This window comes from Phyllobates terribilis, unplaced genomic scaffold (genome assembly GCF_046119375.1).
Source record: "Phyllobates terribilis strain yellow unplaced genomic scaffold, ASM4611937v1 Scaffold_1__5_contigs__length_1240528914, whole genome shotgun sequence".
Taxonomy (NCBI): domain Eukaryota; kingdom Metazoa; phylum Chordata; class Amphibia; order Anura; family Dendrobatidae; genus Phyllobates; species Phyllobates terribilis.
The window spans coordinates 281,383,946-281,397,350 of NW_027362761.1; the positions used below are offsets into that span (position 1 = coordinate 281,383,946).

A 13,405-nucleotide genomic window follows, 5' to 3' on the forward strand; every position below is an offset into this window, starting at 1 on the left:
AGATATGTGTTAGGTGAAGAAATCCTTAAGAAGGGTCATAAATATTGAATGCGAACGTTCGCGGAACCAGCCGAGCATGTATGTGTATGGTTGGTGGGAGGAATAGCGGTTGATTGACCAGCAGCTACATGTATGGTCACCTTTAGACACACTAATAGAGCGATCTGGTAGACCGTGTCAAACATCATATTCAGTTACAAATCCAATAAGCCCAATGACAGGACTAATAATCCTTTAATTTGTGGTGGAAAACAGAGAACCAGCTTGGACATTTCACATATACAGTGTCTGATAAGGAGTTTGGTCCACGAACCACACTTTCATTCAGTCTCTGGCTGAAGAAGACATTTTTGTGCGGGGCCCATCATGGCAAAGCCATGGTGTAAGGTGTTACAGCAAGTTGAGCCCATGTTTTAGTAACTTCTGCTTGGCTTTGCTATGTAGCATGAAGGCAGTGTCCTGTGGGTCTGGGGCTCCGGAGTTCCTAAAAAGAGGGGCTAGTTGCTGGAAGTAGGTTTCATGGACAGCACTCTGGCAACCATACACCGATGAAGAGGCGTTTCTGTAATGGTCATTCAGAAGAAGATAATATTACTTTCATGGCAATTTGTGGCATTCATCAACAATTTACTCATAATAGGTATTTTTTTTTTTTTTTTAAATATAAAACTGCACCGCATTATCAAAAAGTCACTAATTACATAGTTTTTAAGGTTGAAGGAAGACTAAGTCCATCTAGTTCAACCCATAGCCTGACATGTTGATCCAGAGGAAGGCAAAAAACCCATGTGGCAAACACTTAGCTCCACATTGGGGAAAAAAAATCCTTCCCGACTCAATACGACAATCAGACTAGTTCCCTGGATTAACGCCCTTTCAAGGGATCTAGTATTTATAACCTGTAATATTATACTTTTCAAGTATAATATTACAGGTTATAAATACTAGATCATTATGGTCATCTTCGGCAGCACTAATATACACGCAACTTTTAATGGCCAGCTTTCGACTATGCTTGGACTGTCTAATGGACTGGTGATCGACTTAAAGAAGTTTGACCCTCGTTTAGTACAACCTTCTTCACTGACTGCATGGAGCTCTGGTTGTAAAAAGGTCACCTGATGAAGGGGCATGAGACTAGACACATCAATCATCAAATTGTCATTGAAAAATATTGCACAGGTTTTTTTTTTATAGGGGCTGCTGATGTCTGGTCACAACCCCTCCTTAAGCAGCCAGATTTAGTATCAGAGCACTGTGCAAATCAGGAAGAAGACTAAACAAGGGGGAAGCTGTTTATAAAGAAGGAAAGTGAAGCAGATCTTCTAAAAACAATAAATTATTGAATGGTTCATAAGGGTTCAAATAAGTAAAATAAACTTCGGCTCTCATAAATGGTTGCAAGTGAGGAAAGAAATGTTATTCAACTGAAGCGACCCTTGTGCAAACAGATTGCGCCAATGTTTTGACCAAACCAGGCTTTACTCAAGCTATACAGTAGTGTTCAAAATAATAGCAGTGCGTTCAAAAACACGAGTTAAGCACAAAATCTTTATACTAGTTTTTATTTCCATGCATTGGGGATATTGGGCACTATTGTTTTCTTATTCAAAACATGAAGAGAATTGTATATAATTTTTAACTACTTTACAGCAAATAACAAAAAAATGAGCATTGGGCTGTTCTAAAAAATAACAATGTCTGCATTTGTCTTTACAAACTCACAATATGTACTTTTTTTTTTTTTGAGGATTTAGCATTCCTGTGAATCACTAACCTAATATTTAGTTGTATAACCACAGTTTTTTAGAACTGCTTCACATCTATGTTGCATAGAGTCAACCAACTTCTGGCACCTGTCAACTGTTATTCCATCCCAGGATGCTTTGACTACATTCCACAATTTTTTGGCATTTGTTGGCTTTGCCTCAGAAACTGCATTTTTGATGTTACCCCACAAGTTTTTATCGGATTAAGGTCCGGGATTGGGCTGGCAGCTTCATAACCTCAATTTTGTTGGACTGGAACCAAGATTTCGCTCATTTACTGGTGTGTTTAGGGTCATTGTCTTGTTAAAACACCCATTTCAAGGACATATCCTCTTTAGCGTGAGCCAACATGACCTCTTCAAGTATTTTAATATATGCAAACTGGTCAATGATCCCTGGTATGCAGTAAATAGGTCCTGCACCATAGTAAAAAAAACATGCCCATATCATGTTTGCTCCACCATGCTTCACTGTCATCAGAATGTATTGTGACTTGAATGCAGAGTTTGGGGGTCGTATGACGAGCTGTCTGCGGCCCTTGGACCCAAAAAGAACAATTTTTGTTTTCATCAGTCCACAAAATGTTTCTCCATTTCTCTTTAGGCCAGCTGATGTGCTTCAGTACATCTTTTTTAACAGTGGGACTTCTTGCTAAGAGATTAGCTTCACACAGGTGTCTTCTAACTGTCACAGTACTCACAGGTAACTTGAGACTGTCTTTGATCATCCTGGAGCTGTTCATTGGCTGAGCCTTTGCCATTCTGGCTATTCCTCGATCCATTGGAATGGTAGTCTTCTATTTTTTTTCATGTCTCTCTGGTTTTGCTTTCCATTTTAAAGCATTGGAGATCATTTTAGCTGAACAGCCTATAATTGTCTGCACTTCTTTATAAGTTTTACCCTCTCCAAATCAACTTTTTAATCAAAGTACGCTGTTCTTCTGAACAATGTCTCGAACGACTCATATTTCTCAGGCTTTCAAGGAGAAATGCATGTACAACATGTGCTGGCTTCACCCTTAGATAAGGGCCACCTGATTCACACCTGTTTCTTCACAGAATGATTGATGTCACTACGTGAACTCCACACTGCTATTATTTTGAACACACACCCTTAATTACTCAAATACGCAGACTCAAAAACATGCAGATCATGAATGCAGAGTCTGTTGGTTTTCTTAGAATCTACTGCACCAACTGATAAATTGTTTGACATGTGGTAATATAATTTAATTTATACCAAAAACAGTGATTAATCTGGTTAGTCATATTGGACTGCTATTATTTTGAACACTACTGTATCTGTATGGAAGGGGGTCAAGGGTTCTGTGCTGTGCGGATCTAGCCGCGCCAGTTCATAAAGCTGTGTGTAGCCCATTTGTGAAAATAATCATAGAGCAACCAACCCCTTTAAACTTCCATCAAGTCAAACACAGTATTCTTACCTTACAGTCACCTCCTGTAATGATGGGTATAAGCTAAAGTCGGAGTGGATGAGGTTGGCAGCTCTGAGGAACTGGCGGTCACTTGTGCTTGAAGCTGATGACAGATTGGCTGTAGAGAAGACAGAATGAGAAATCTTCTACCCACCAATAATAATGTAAAACTGGAGAATTAAAAATGGCAAGAATATTCCGGCAGTCTTGCTTATATACATTGCTAATAAATGCCTCAGAAATTGGATAGTTTAGCTGGCAATGAATTACTGTGATCCCCACACTCTGAGCAAAATAGTTTCAATCACTGCTTGAGGAAGTTAGTATTCGTATATGTTCACACAGGTTTTTATTCGAACACAAACTCTCCGAAATCCCCCTGAAAAAAAACTCTTCAAAATAAATTCTATGGCAAATCCAGTTTGCTGTTAATATGAAGAGTTTTTAAGCTTTTATTTTTCCTGAAATATATTTCTTAAAAACTAATGGGGTGTGGGAAAGCAAGTGCATGTCATTTCTTTGAAGCAGATCAGGAAGGAAACCTCTCCGAACTAGGCATTCGCCAATGAAAAGGCTGCAAAAAATGCTTCAGGAAAAAAAAATCTTCCAAGACTCTTCAAAAAACTCAGTGTGAATGTAGACCAAACAAGTCCTCACGTACCAGTAAGAGTGTTCTGGATAGAGTCATAGTGGGTAAAGCTGTATGTGCTCTTTGATACATTATTATTGTCAATGGGTAAAGTCTCTTTCAAATGAACTTCTAAGCCGTTGAGCGAAGCCAATGTGCTGTCGTACTAAAGGATGAGATAAAATGGAAACGTTAGAATGAGTCACTTCACTAAGTTACAGCCGGGAAAACTAACTTACCAACTCTGTCAAATCTACCTGCATTATATCTTATGCTGGGTAGTATAAGTCATTATTCAGTGACTAGGAAAAGTTCTAAGGCATGTCAACAAAGAACCTTGTTATTTTTGGTCAACCAATATGGCTGCTGAAGAGAACCTAAGGCCAAGATCAGCCTTTTGTTCAGGGTTTTTTGTAGTTTGTGCTACCACCACATATTCTACATTGAAACTGCATCTGTATTCTGGCAGCAGGAAAACTTCTGATAAGTTTGAACATATATTATCTACACAACGCTCACCAATAATGCTTGAGATACTTCATACTCACCACATCTTGAATATTCTCCTTAATGTATCTGAAATCACTTTCTGCAATAAGAGACAGCACTAAGCCTTTGACGTTATGGACATATAAGACCATCTGAACCAGTTTTGAGCTATTGCTTGGTGGATTTGAGCTCAGTGTCAATGTCCAGTCTGTGATGTTACAAGATTTAGAGCACTGGCTGCTCTCAGTGTCTGTGCTCTCGTATGACTGTGTAATCACCCTGGTTGTTTCGGCATCTCTCACATCATCTTGCGTGTCACCATCAGTAATGTCCAACATATCAAGGCTGTCCTCAATAGTCATAACTCCAGAGTGGTCCTCAGAATTCTCTTCTGTGCTTAGTGATTCATGTTTGTTTTCTGCAATGGAGTTGTCCACAGTGAACTGGCTGTCCTCCATCGTGGAGGAGACAGATTCCTCGGGACTGCTTTTCTCTAACTCGCTTGAAGAAAAGCAAGTAGCAAAACTCCCTGTAGACAAATGATCATGGTTACTTTCATGGTCTTCCTGGGACATGCGAAGCTTTATTTGGTCATCAGAAGTCATTGGAGAGGAGTCCTTAGAATTGGTATCTATGAACACATCTTCTGAGCTGCTGCTCCCTTTGGTTTTTATCTTTTCATTGTCACCATTGGTTTCAGGCATATTTGAAGGTATAAATGGAGATGAACTTTGAATGGGAATGTGCGTCATGGGTCCCAGAAACATGGAGTCTGAAGTAGTGCTGTCATTTTTAGCTCTGACACCTTCTACTGACAGATGTGAAACATCCACCTTTGGTAATGAAGCAAGTTCCACCTTTCTTTTCTCCTTATCTAAAGACTCCCCTTCTGAGATATGAGATTGGTTAACCTGGGCTTCCTCGCTGAGGCTGTGGGAAATACTTGAACTTCTTCTTGAGCAACTTGGTATTCTAAATACAAAAATGCAATACAATATGTGTAGGGTATATGAAATGTAAGAATAAACTAGAAAAAACAAGTGTAATATGGGTTCTATATGTCTATAAGGGATACCTACAGTGCTGAACAAATTAAGTACACCCTCTTAGAAATTTTATGGTGTTACGTATCAGGAAATAATAAAAACATCTGGTCCTTTGAACATCTTAAAATTAGGTAAATACAACATCGGATGAAAAACAACACATCACAGAATCATTATTTAGTTAATGAAATCTAGGCTAAAATATAAAAGAACTGAGTGAAAAATTAAGTACAACCTATAAATCAATAGCTTGTAGAACCACCTTTAGCAGCAATAACTTGGAGCAACAGTCTTTGTAGGACTTTATAAGTCTCTCATATCGTTCTGAAAGAATTTTGGCCCACTCTTCTTTATAGTGTTACAGAAGTTCATTGAGGTTCATGGGCAAAGCACAAAGGTCCCAGGCCAAAGCATTTCAACTGGGTTTATATCTTGACTGTGACTTGGCCATTGAAGTACATTGATTCTTTTCTTTTTCATCCATTTTGATATAGATTTGTTGGTGTGCTTGGTATTATTGTCCTGCTGCATTACTGTTTCAGCCAAGGTTAACTTTTGGATTGGTGGCTAGAATACTTCGGTATACATAAGGATACATGATCGACTCAATGACTGTTTGTTTTTGTCAAATATGGTGCAGTGCATTATGGCCAAACAGCTCATCTTTAGTAACATCTATCTAAACAACTTTGGCCTCGATCCATAAAGACTGTCATTGGTGACTCCAGTCTTGACGATGGGGCATAGTGGAGTCAGATGCACCTGATTCATTAAGAGGCGCACGCTTCTTAATAAATCCGGAGAGTCTGAAAAGTGGCGGGCGCTTACATGCACATTGCCACAAATCTCACTCCAGTCAGTGACTGGAGAAGGATTTGTGGTGTAAGGCATGCCACTCCTCGTCGTGAATTAGACAAGTGGACGTTGCTATGCCCCAATCCCATGCCTGTTCCGCCCCAGCCCCACCCATTTTGTCAAAGCTGGCAGAAACTGGTATGAAAACGCCAGAAATCTGCCAGAATACGCTTTCGTTCAAACCCTGCATTGCGTAAAAATTCTAAGATTTTTCAAAGAGTTAAGCCAGATTTCTGCCGTAATCGCTTTGATGAGCCATTGGGCAGAAGGCTTTTAGTGTGTTTGAATGCATTTTTGCAAACTTTAGCCATCCTGCCATGTTCTTTTCAGAAAGAAGTTGCTTTCCCATGGCAACCTTTCCAAACAAGCCATAATTGTTCAGTCTTTTTCTTGTACTGTTATGAACTTTAACTTTTAACATGCTAACAGAGGCCTTTAGAGTATAAGCTGTAGCTCTTGTTTTTTTTTTGCAATTTGTCAGAGAATTGCATTGTCCTTGGGGTTAATTAGCTGGGACTCCACTCCTTGGAGAATTGTTAATTGTCTTGAGTGTTTTCCACTTGTGAATAATCTTCCTCATTGTAGAATGTTGGACTCCAAATGGTTTGGAAATGGCCTTATCTTTGCATAGTTTTGTTAAATAAATAGTAACAGTGTTGTCAAGTGAATTGTTCATCTGAGGTTGCAGCTTCCTAATTTTAAGACCTTCTAAGGACCAGATTTTTTTTTGATTTTTTTTATAATCCTAGTACATAAAACCATAAAATTTTAAGACTGTGTACTTAATAGGTAACCCCTTCTTATTCTGAATGTTTGCCCCCTTAAAAAAAAAAACACCTATACTCACCTCCATCGGTTTTGGCACTCGCGTTCCCGGGTCTCAAATGAGATTGTTAGGTCACATGGGTCCTGCGCCCAATCACAGCCTCACGTAAGCCCCGGGAACGCAAGTGCCATTACTGCTGGAGTGGCGCCAGCATGGAAGGTTAGTATAGGCGTTTTTATTCTAGCAGTGTCAAACATTGTGAGAAGGGGTAGTCCGATTAGCGGACAACCCCTTTAAGCAGTTAAACACTAGCAATCTGAGCTTACTCTGATTGCTGCTGCTAGAGGCAAGTGTCTGCTGTATAACACAACCAGCACCTGCCCTGAATGGAGATTCCCTTTAGGTCTCATTCACAACACAGACCTCATATATTATCGAAACAACTTTTGCAATACTATTTGTAGCAAGGAACCATTGGTAGATATTAGCCGAGAGAGAAAGTGAGCAATTGAAAGTGAATCTGTCACCCCCTGGCACTTATCAGACCTCTAATATGGGCATACAGGTGATGGAAATGTGAATCTATACTTACCTGTATGGCCCATATTAGAGGTCTTGTTGCAGAGAAACGTCTTTTTGTTCTTTCCAGTTTTTGACGCTTGCCGTCCGGGGGACGGGAAGAAATCCCCGCCTACTGTTTTAATTAAAATATTTCCCCCCTTCCCTGCACGTCACAGTGCCCTGTGACGTGCAGTTCCCGTGGTGGGATCTCGCGCCTGTGCAATTTACTTAGTACGCAAGGCGCGGTAATTCCTGAAGTCTGTGTATCCTTGTAGAGCAGGGAACTTGTGCGCAGGCGCCGGCGAGTCACTCTGCCTTCCCAGCACCTGCACACAAGTTCCCTGCTCTACAAGGATACACAGACTGCAGGAATTACTGCGCCTTGTGTACAAGGTAAATTGAAAAGGGGCGGGATCAGTCCGCAGGAACTGCACGTCACAGGGCACTGTGAAGTGCAGCGGAGGGGGGAAATATTTTAATTAAAACAGTAGGCAGAGATTTCTTCAAGTACTCTGGACAGGAAAAGTCAAAATCTGGAAAGAATAACAGTTCTCTGCAACAAGACCTCTAATATGAGGCATACAGGTAAGTATAGATTCACATTTCCATCACCTGTATGCCCACATTAGAGGTCTGATAAGTGTCAGGGGGTGACAGATTCCCTTTAAGATGGCCTTACACCTTCAATAGCGGACATCCGAACACTTGTCCATCAGCTTTTTCTCACAACCTGCAAGACTCAATGGTTCTCAATAGGGGGAAGAAAGTCAGCCGCTGTCAGACGCCTTTGGCAGCTGCTTATCTTGCGAAGAACTAAAGATTGTCCATTATGAAATTGAACATACTCAAGTCCTAATATTACCTGTTAGTGAAGAGTCAGGAGACCCGGAAACATATAGGATGGTTGCAATCAGTGTGTTTGGCAGAATTTGCACCTGTGCTTATGGGGACCATCAGAAGTTAAAGAAAAGATAAAGATGGGATACACCAATCAGCAGAAACGGAAAGCTGTTTCCTTTGCTTCACCACCTACCTGGTCATCCACTGAACTGGGTATTGACGAAGTGCAGTTGCTTCTTTTTCCATGACAAATACTGGGATCATGTAGACATCCTGAGGTAATGAGGCATCTGTAATATGAATACAAAAGTAGCAACAATTATAGTTCAAGTCAGTCATAACTCTTCTTTTTTTAGGTTTATTTTGCCACTTGGGAGCCATTGTATGTAGGTATTGTTACGGCATCATATTGGGTACACTTACTTAAAGAAGTTGGCCACAACTTTTTATTATGCCCCCAATGTATCCCCCCAGGGCCCATAGGTGTATTTGTAACTACCTGATGTTGCTGTTTCTGCCTGTGAGCGGAGCTATCTTTGGCCGTTCACAGGCATCACGTGACTCCGCGCCGACCTCACGACAAGCAAGGCGTGACTCCGCGCCGACCTCACGACAAGCAAGGCGTGACTCCGCGCCGACCTCACGACAAGCAAGGCGTGACTCCGCGCCGACCTCACGACAAGCAAGGCGTGACTCCGCGCCGACCTCACGACAAGCAAGGCGTGACTCCGCGCCGACCTCACGACAAGCAAGGCGTGACTCCGCGCCGACCTCACGACAAGCAAGGCGTGACTCCGCGCCGACCTCACGACAAGCAAGGCGTGACTCCGCGCCGACCTCACGACAAGCAAGGCGTGACTCCGCGCCGACCTCACGACAAGCAAGGCGTGACTCCGCGCCGACCTCACGACAAGCAAGGCGTGACTCCGCGCCGACCTCACGACAAGCAAGGCGTGACTCCGCGCCGACCTCACGACAAGCAAGGCGTGACTCCGCGCCGACCTCACGACAAGCAAGGCGTGACTCCGCGCCGACCTCACGACAAGCAAGGCGTGACTCCGCGCCGACCTCACGACAACCAAGGCGTGACTCCGCGCCGACCTCACGACAAGCAAGGCGTGACTCCGCGCCGACTTCACGACAAGCAAGGCGTGACTCCGCGCCGACTTCACGACAAGCAAGGCGTGACTCCGCGCCGACTTCACGACAAGCAAGGCGTGACTCCGAACTGGGGTCCCCGCGGTGGCTGCTGGGTTGTGGGCGGGGTTTCCCTGTGCGTCTGCTGGGTATGACGCGCGGGGATAACTCCGCCCACAGCCTGGCATCCACTGTGGAACACGGAAGAGGGACCTTCGGTTGCAGCATGGACTTGTCGTGACGTCAGCAGATGTCAGCGCCGGCTGCAGCCGGGGGTCACATGATGCCTGTGAGCGGCCAGTGATAGCGCCGCTCACAGGCAGTAACTGCAACAGAAAGTATTTACAAAAACACTTATGGGCCCCCGGGGGGATACATTGGGGAGGGGATAATAAGTAGTGGACAACCCCTTTAAGGGAATTTGTCAAGCGGTTTATGCTCCCTAAACTTTGAGCAGCATACTGCATGGGCAGAGATCCTGATTTCAACTGTGTGTCACTTACTGGATGCTGGCTTTGGATCTGATGAAACAATGATGTTATCAGCAGAACAATATCACTAGAGGACTAGTAAACCTGCTGCTGTGTAGTCTTTCATTTTGATGAGCTCTGCATAGCCCCACCCACACCACTGATTGGAAGCTTTCTGCCTATGCACAGTGTACACAGAAAGCTGCTAATCAGGGGTGTAGATGGGGTTATACAGAGCTCAGCAATCAGAGAACTGGTAGATCTGCAGCAGATAAAACAGGGATTCTATAAAAACTACAACTAGCAGCCAAGTGAGTGATGTATCGTTGGAATTAGGGTCTCTGTCCTTACATCACTCTCTCAGATGGGGTAGCAAATACTAGTTGTTGTTCCATATATATGTGCCATTCATCTTAGCTGACACAAATGTATTAGAGAGTTTGTTAAAAATAGGATATAAAACATAATATTTTTAATGTTTATACATTTTTATGAAATTATATATGTGAAGAAAACAAACCTGTTTTATTGTATTTGTTCCTTTGTGCTGGTATTTTTTATGTAGTTGCCATTATTTAATCTTACTAGGTGCCTTTCATATAACTACGTAAGTTAGGGTGCTTTTACGCTGTGTTCTTCACCACGTTCAGTGGTCCGGTCGGAGCTTACATCCGAACCCCCTTCAAAACTGGTTTAGGGGCGTATGCCTCAATGGGGCCATTGACTATAACTGTGCAGTTTGAGTCACCTTGTGCTCTGTCGTGCACCATTTTCGGGCCTATACGCCTACTGGAGGCGGACACCGAGGTGCAGTCTACTATGCCAGGGTATCTGTCTCCAGTAGAAACCCGTTTTGAGGGGAATTCGGACGCAAGCCCCGATGGGAACACTGAACGTGGCAAAGAACGTAGTGTGAAAGGGGCCATATACTCCAAGTTACACCCCAAAAGGCTTTATTTTTGTCAGCCCTGGAGGCCTCTGTTGGAAGACGTCTGTCCATATAACACCATCATACATAGCTCTATTCCTTTATTAGCACAATCAACAGCATTGGCATGGTGATCAAGGGCTGGTTATCAAGCTTATTGGCTTGGTTCTTTATGGTTAGGTGCCTGGGCTCATATCTGCATCAGACGGAGAGGAGGAATCATTGTGCAGTTGTTGGAGGAGGTGCTGGAAGATCGATATTTAAGACCTTGTTGAAGGCATGAGTCTATTAGGGTGTAAATAGTTCTGTGGTGGAAATGTAATGTGTTAATGTACTGCTCGTCATATGCAAATTAGGTAGGACTAGTCTGGGTGGGTGTTTCTTCACTCAAGACTAGGCCACCCTCCTCCGCAGCTTCATCAAAGCACTGCACTTGCCCAGGAAACTATACTGAGATAATGCAGTCAACGGAGATTATGTCAATCATGCCCGTGGAAAAGAGGGGCATGTTTGTTGCTTCACCCAGACTAGTCTACTTCAGACGCTGCAAACATGTGGACTAGTCCTGACAAATTTGCATATGACGAATGCTACCTTCAAAAATTGGTTGGGGGAAGTAAACATTCGTTGGGGACACAAAGGACTTTATTAAAATGTAGCAATAGGGATATGTAACATGATGGTGGTAATTTTTGGATCTTGACAATTTTTGCCTCACACGTTTCCATTTTTTATGACTACAAATTTATGTATATGAAAGTAATATGGAGGTTTTTCTTGTTGGATTTTGTATGAATCAAGACATAAAGAAATCTCTATGCGATGCTGTATTATGGTGGACTGCATCTGGGTACCATTCTTACCTTGTCCTTGGAAGGTGTTCGGAGGTGACTGAAGAAAAAGCAAAGCAATAAAGTCAAGGCACGCACCTTGTGTCACGTAATAACAATACAGTTAATAATAGAAAATAGCTGGCTAAAAGCAGCCATATTGGCGGCTTTGACTAATTCAATATACTTTAGTTATTTGCTTGGGATTTCTCTGTGTCATTAATAAGGTTTTCATGACCACCTGCTAAATATTTAGTGTTACTTTCGTGTTACTGGCAAACTTGTCAGATTTACCAATCAGGGGACAAGGAAAGTTAGATGACCTCCTCTGAGGGATCTAGAAAAGCGTCCATGCTGGATGCTAGAAAGAAACACTGACGAACACCATCTCTATGTACCCTGCACAGGATCCAGTAACTCAGATGGGGTCTGGTAGAAATTCTCACGGCAGGAGTTTATTCCTCATAAAATCGGTGCTATTTCTAGACACGATTTAATAAATCTGTCATGTAACAGGTCCTACCCTGCTGAGAATCAACATATTAATGGGAATGTAATACCGTAGTATTATTGCCCAATTTATTTGGGAAGGCGATATTAATATTAAATGCTTGTCGCTAGAGGAGGAAAGCCTTGTGAATCACAGGGAGAGAAAACAGAATAAAGATGTGATTGTGGATATTAAGAATATCCTAAAAATAAGTCATGTTAAAGGAAAGAGTGGAGGACACATTTATAATAATGGCGATATTATTGCACCTGATGAATTGCAATGAACTCCCATAAATGGGGCCCATAAACAGAAAGTGTAATATCTTGGAGTACACCTGCACATTATAATAATGGTAAGGCACACTCAGTATGTGGCCACTATTAGCCGACTATTATTCCCTATGAGAAGCAAAGTTCTCTATAAACTTTTTACTATGGCAAGCATGAAAGACAGTCACAAGAGAAATTTTTAAAGTGACTTTCAATCGCCTTTTAGTCCCTAACCAAGACTCTGCTCACACCAGTGCAATGGCTTCCTTTTATAACACAGCTATAACCGAAGCTACAAAGGATACAGCCCAAACCTGTTGGACTTCATTGAGTAATCGGCTCGGTCAAGGATTCAATATTTATGGCAAGAACGGCATAGCAAAATACACCCAAAACACAAGGGAACCCCGACTAATCCGAGTAACACTTGCTCTGCATTTTTTCAAAGCTTCCATATAAGCAAATAGAGAGGAACACCTGTACGACCACCTCTCCATCCCCAGCAGTGTACGAGACAGCCCTATTTGGAGATAAATGTGGGGTCCCATACCTGACTGATATCCTCAGAGTAGGGATTTTTGGTCGGACAGATTTTCACAGAAATATCATATCAGTGATAGTGATGAGACGGAATATTTTATGTAGGCCATAAATCGTGAGCCCCCAATGGAGACAATGATGTCTGTAAAGTGCTGCGGAAAATGATGCCGCTATATAAATGAGTAAAATAAATGTTGATGGCTTGCTATCCACAGAGGGATCATTCTCTGATGGACATTGGCGTACGCTGCTGCCTAGCATGCACTCCATGTATGACCGAGGCTATGACTTAGCATCCATAGCACTAATGGGACCCCTAATATCCACTCTGGATGAACCTTCAAAAAAG

General features: G+C 42.4%; 1 protein-coding gene across 5 annotated transcripts in view; it reads right to left on the bottom strand.

The window, feature by feature from the left end:
• Nucleotides 1-215: 215 nt before the first annotated feature.
• The window catches only part of HPS4 (HPS4 biogenesis of lysosomal organelles complex 3 subunit 2), a 45,206-nt gene continuing 32,016 nt past the window's right edge, over nt 216-13,405 (bottom strand). For all 5 annotated transcript variants that reach the window (XM_073673057.1, XM_073673072.1, XM_073673064.1 and 2 more), the window contains 6 exons: nt 11,788-11,815; nt 8,583-8,679; nt 4,381-5,293; nt 3,866-3,998; nt 3,214-3,322; nt 216-562 (listed from right to left, as the gene is read on the bottom strand). In XM_073673057.1, the coding sequence (XP_073529158.1) occupies nt 391-562; nt 3,214-3,322; nt 3,866-3,998; nt 4,381-5,293; nt 8,583-8,679; nt 11,788-11,815 (1,452 nt within the window). In that variant the 3' untranslated portion in view covers nt 216-390. The remainder of the gene's footprint in view (nt 563-3,213; nt 3,323-3,865; nt 3,999-4,380; nt 5,294-8,582; nt 8,680-11,787; nt 11,816-13,405) is intronic.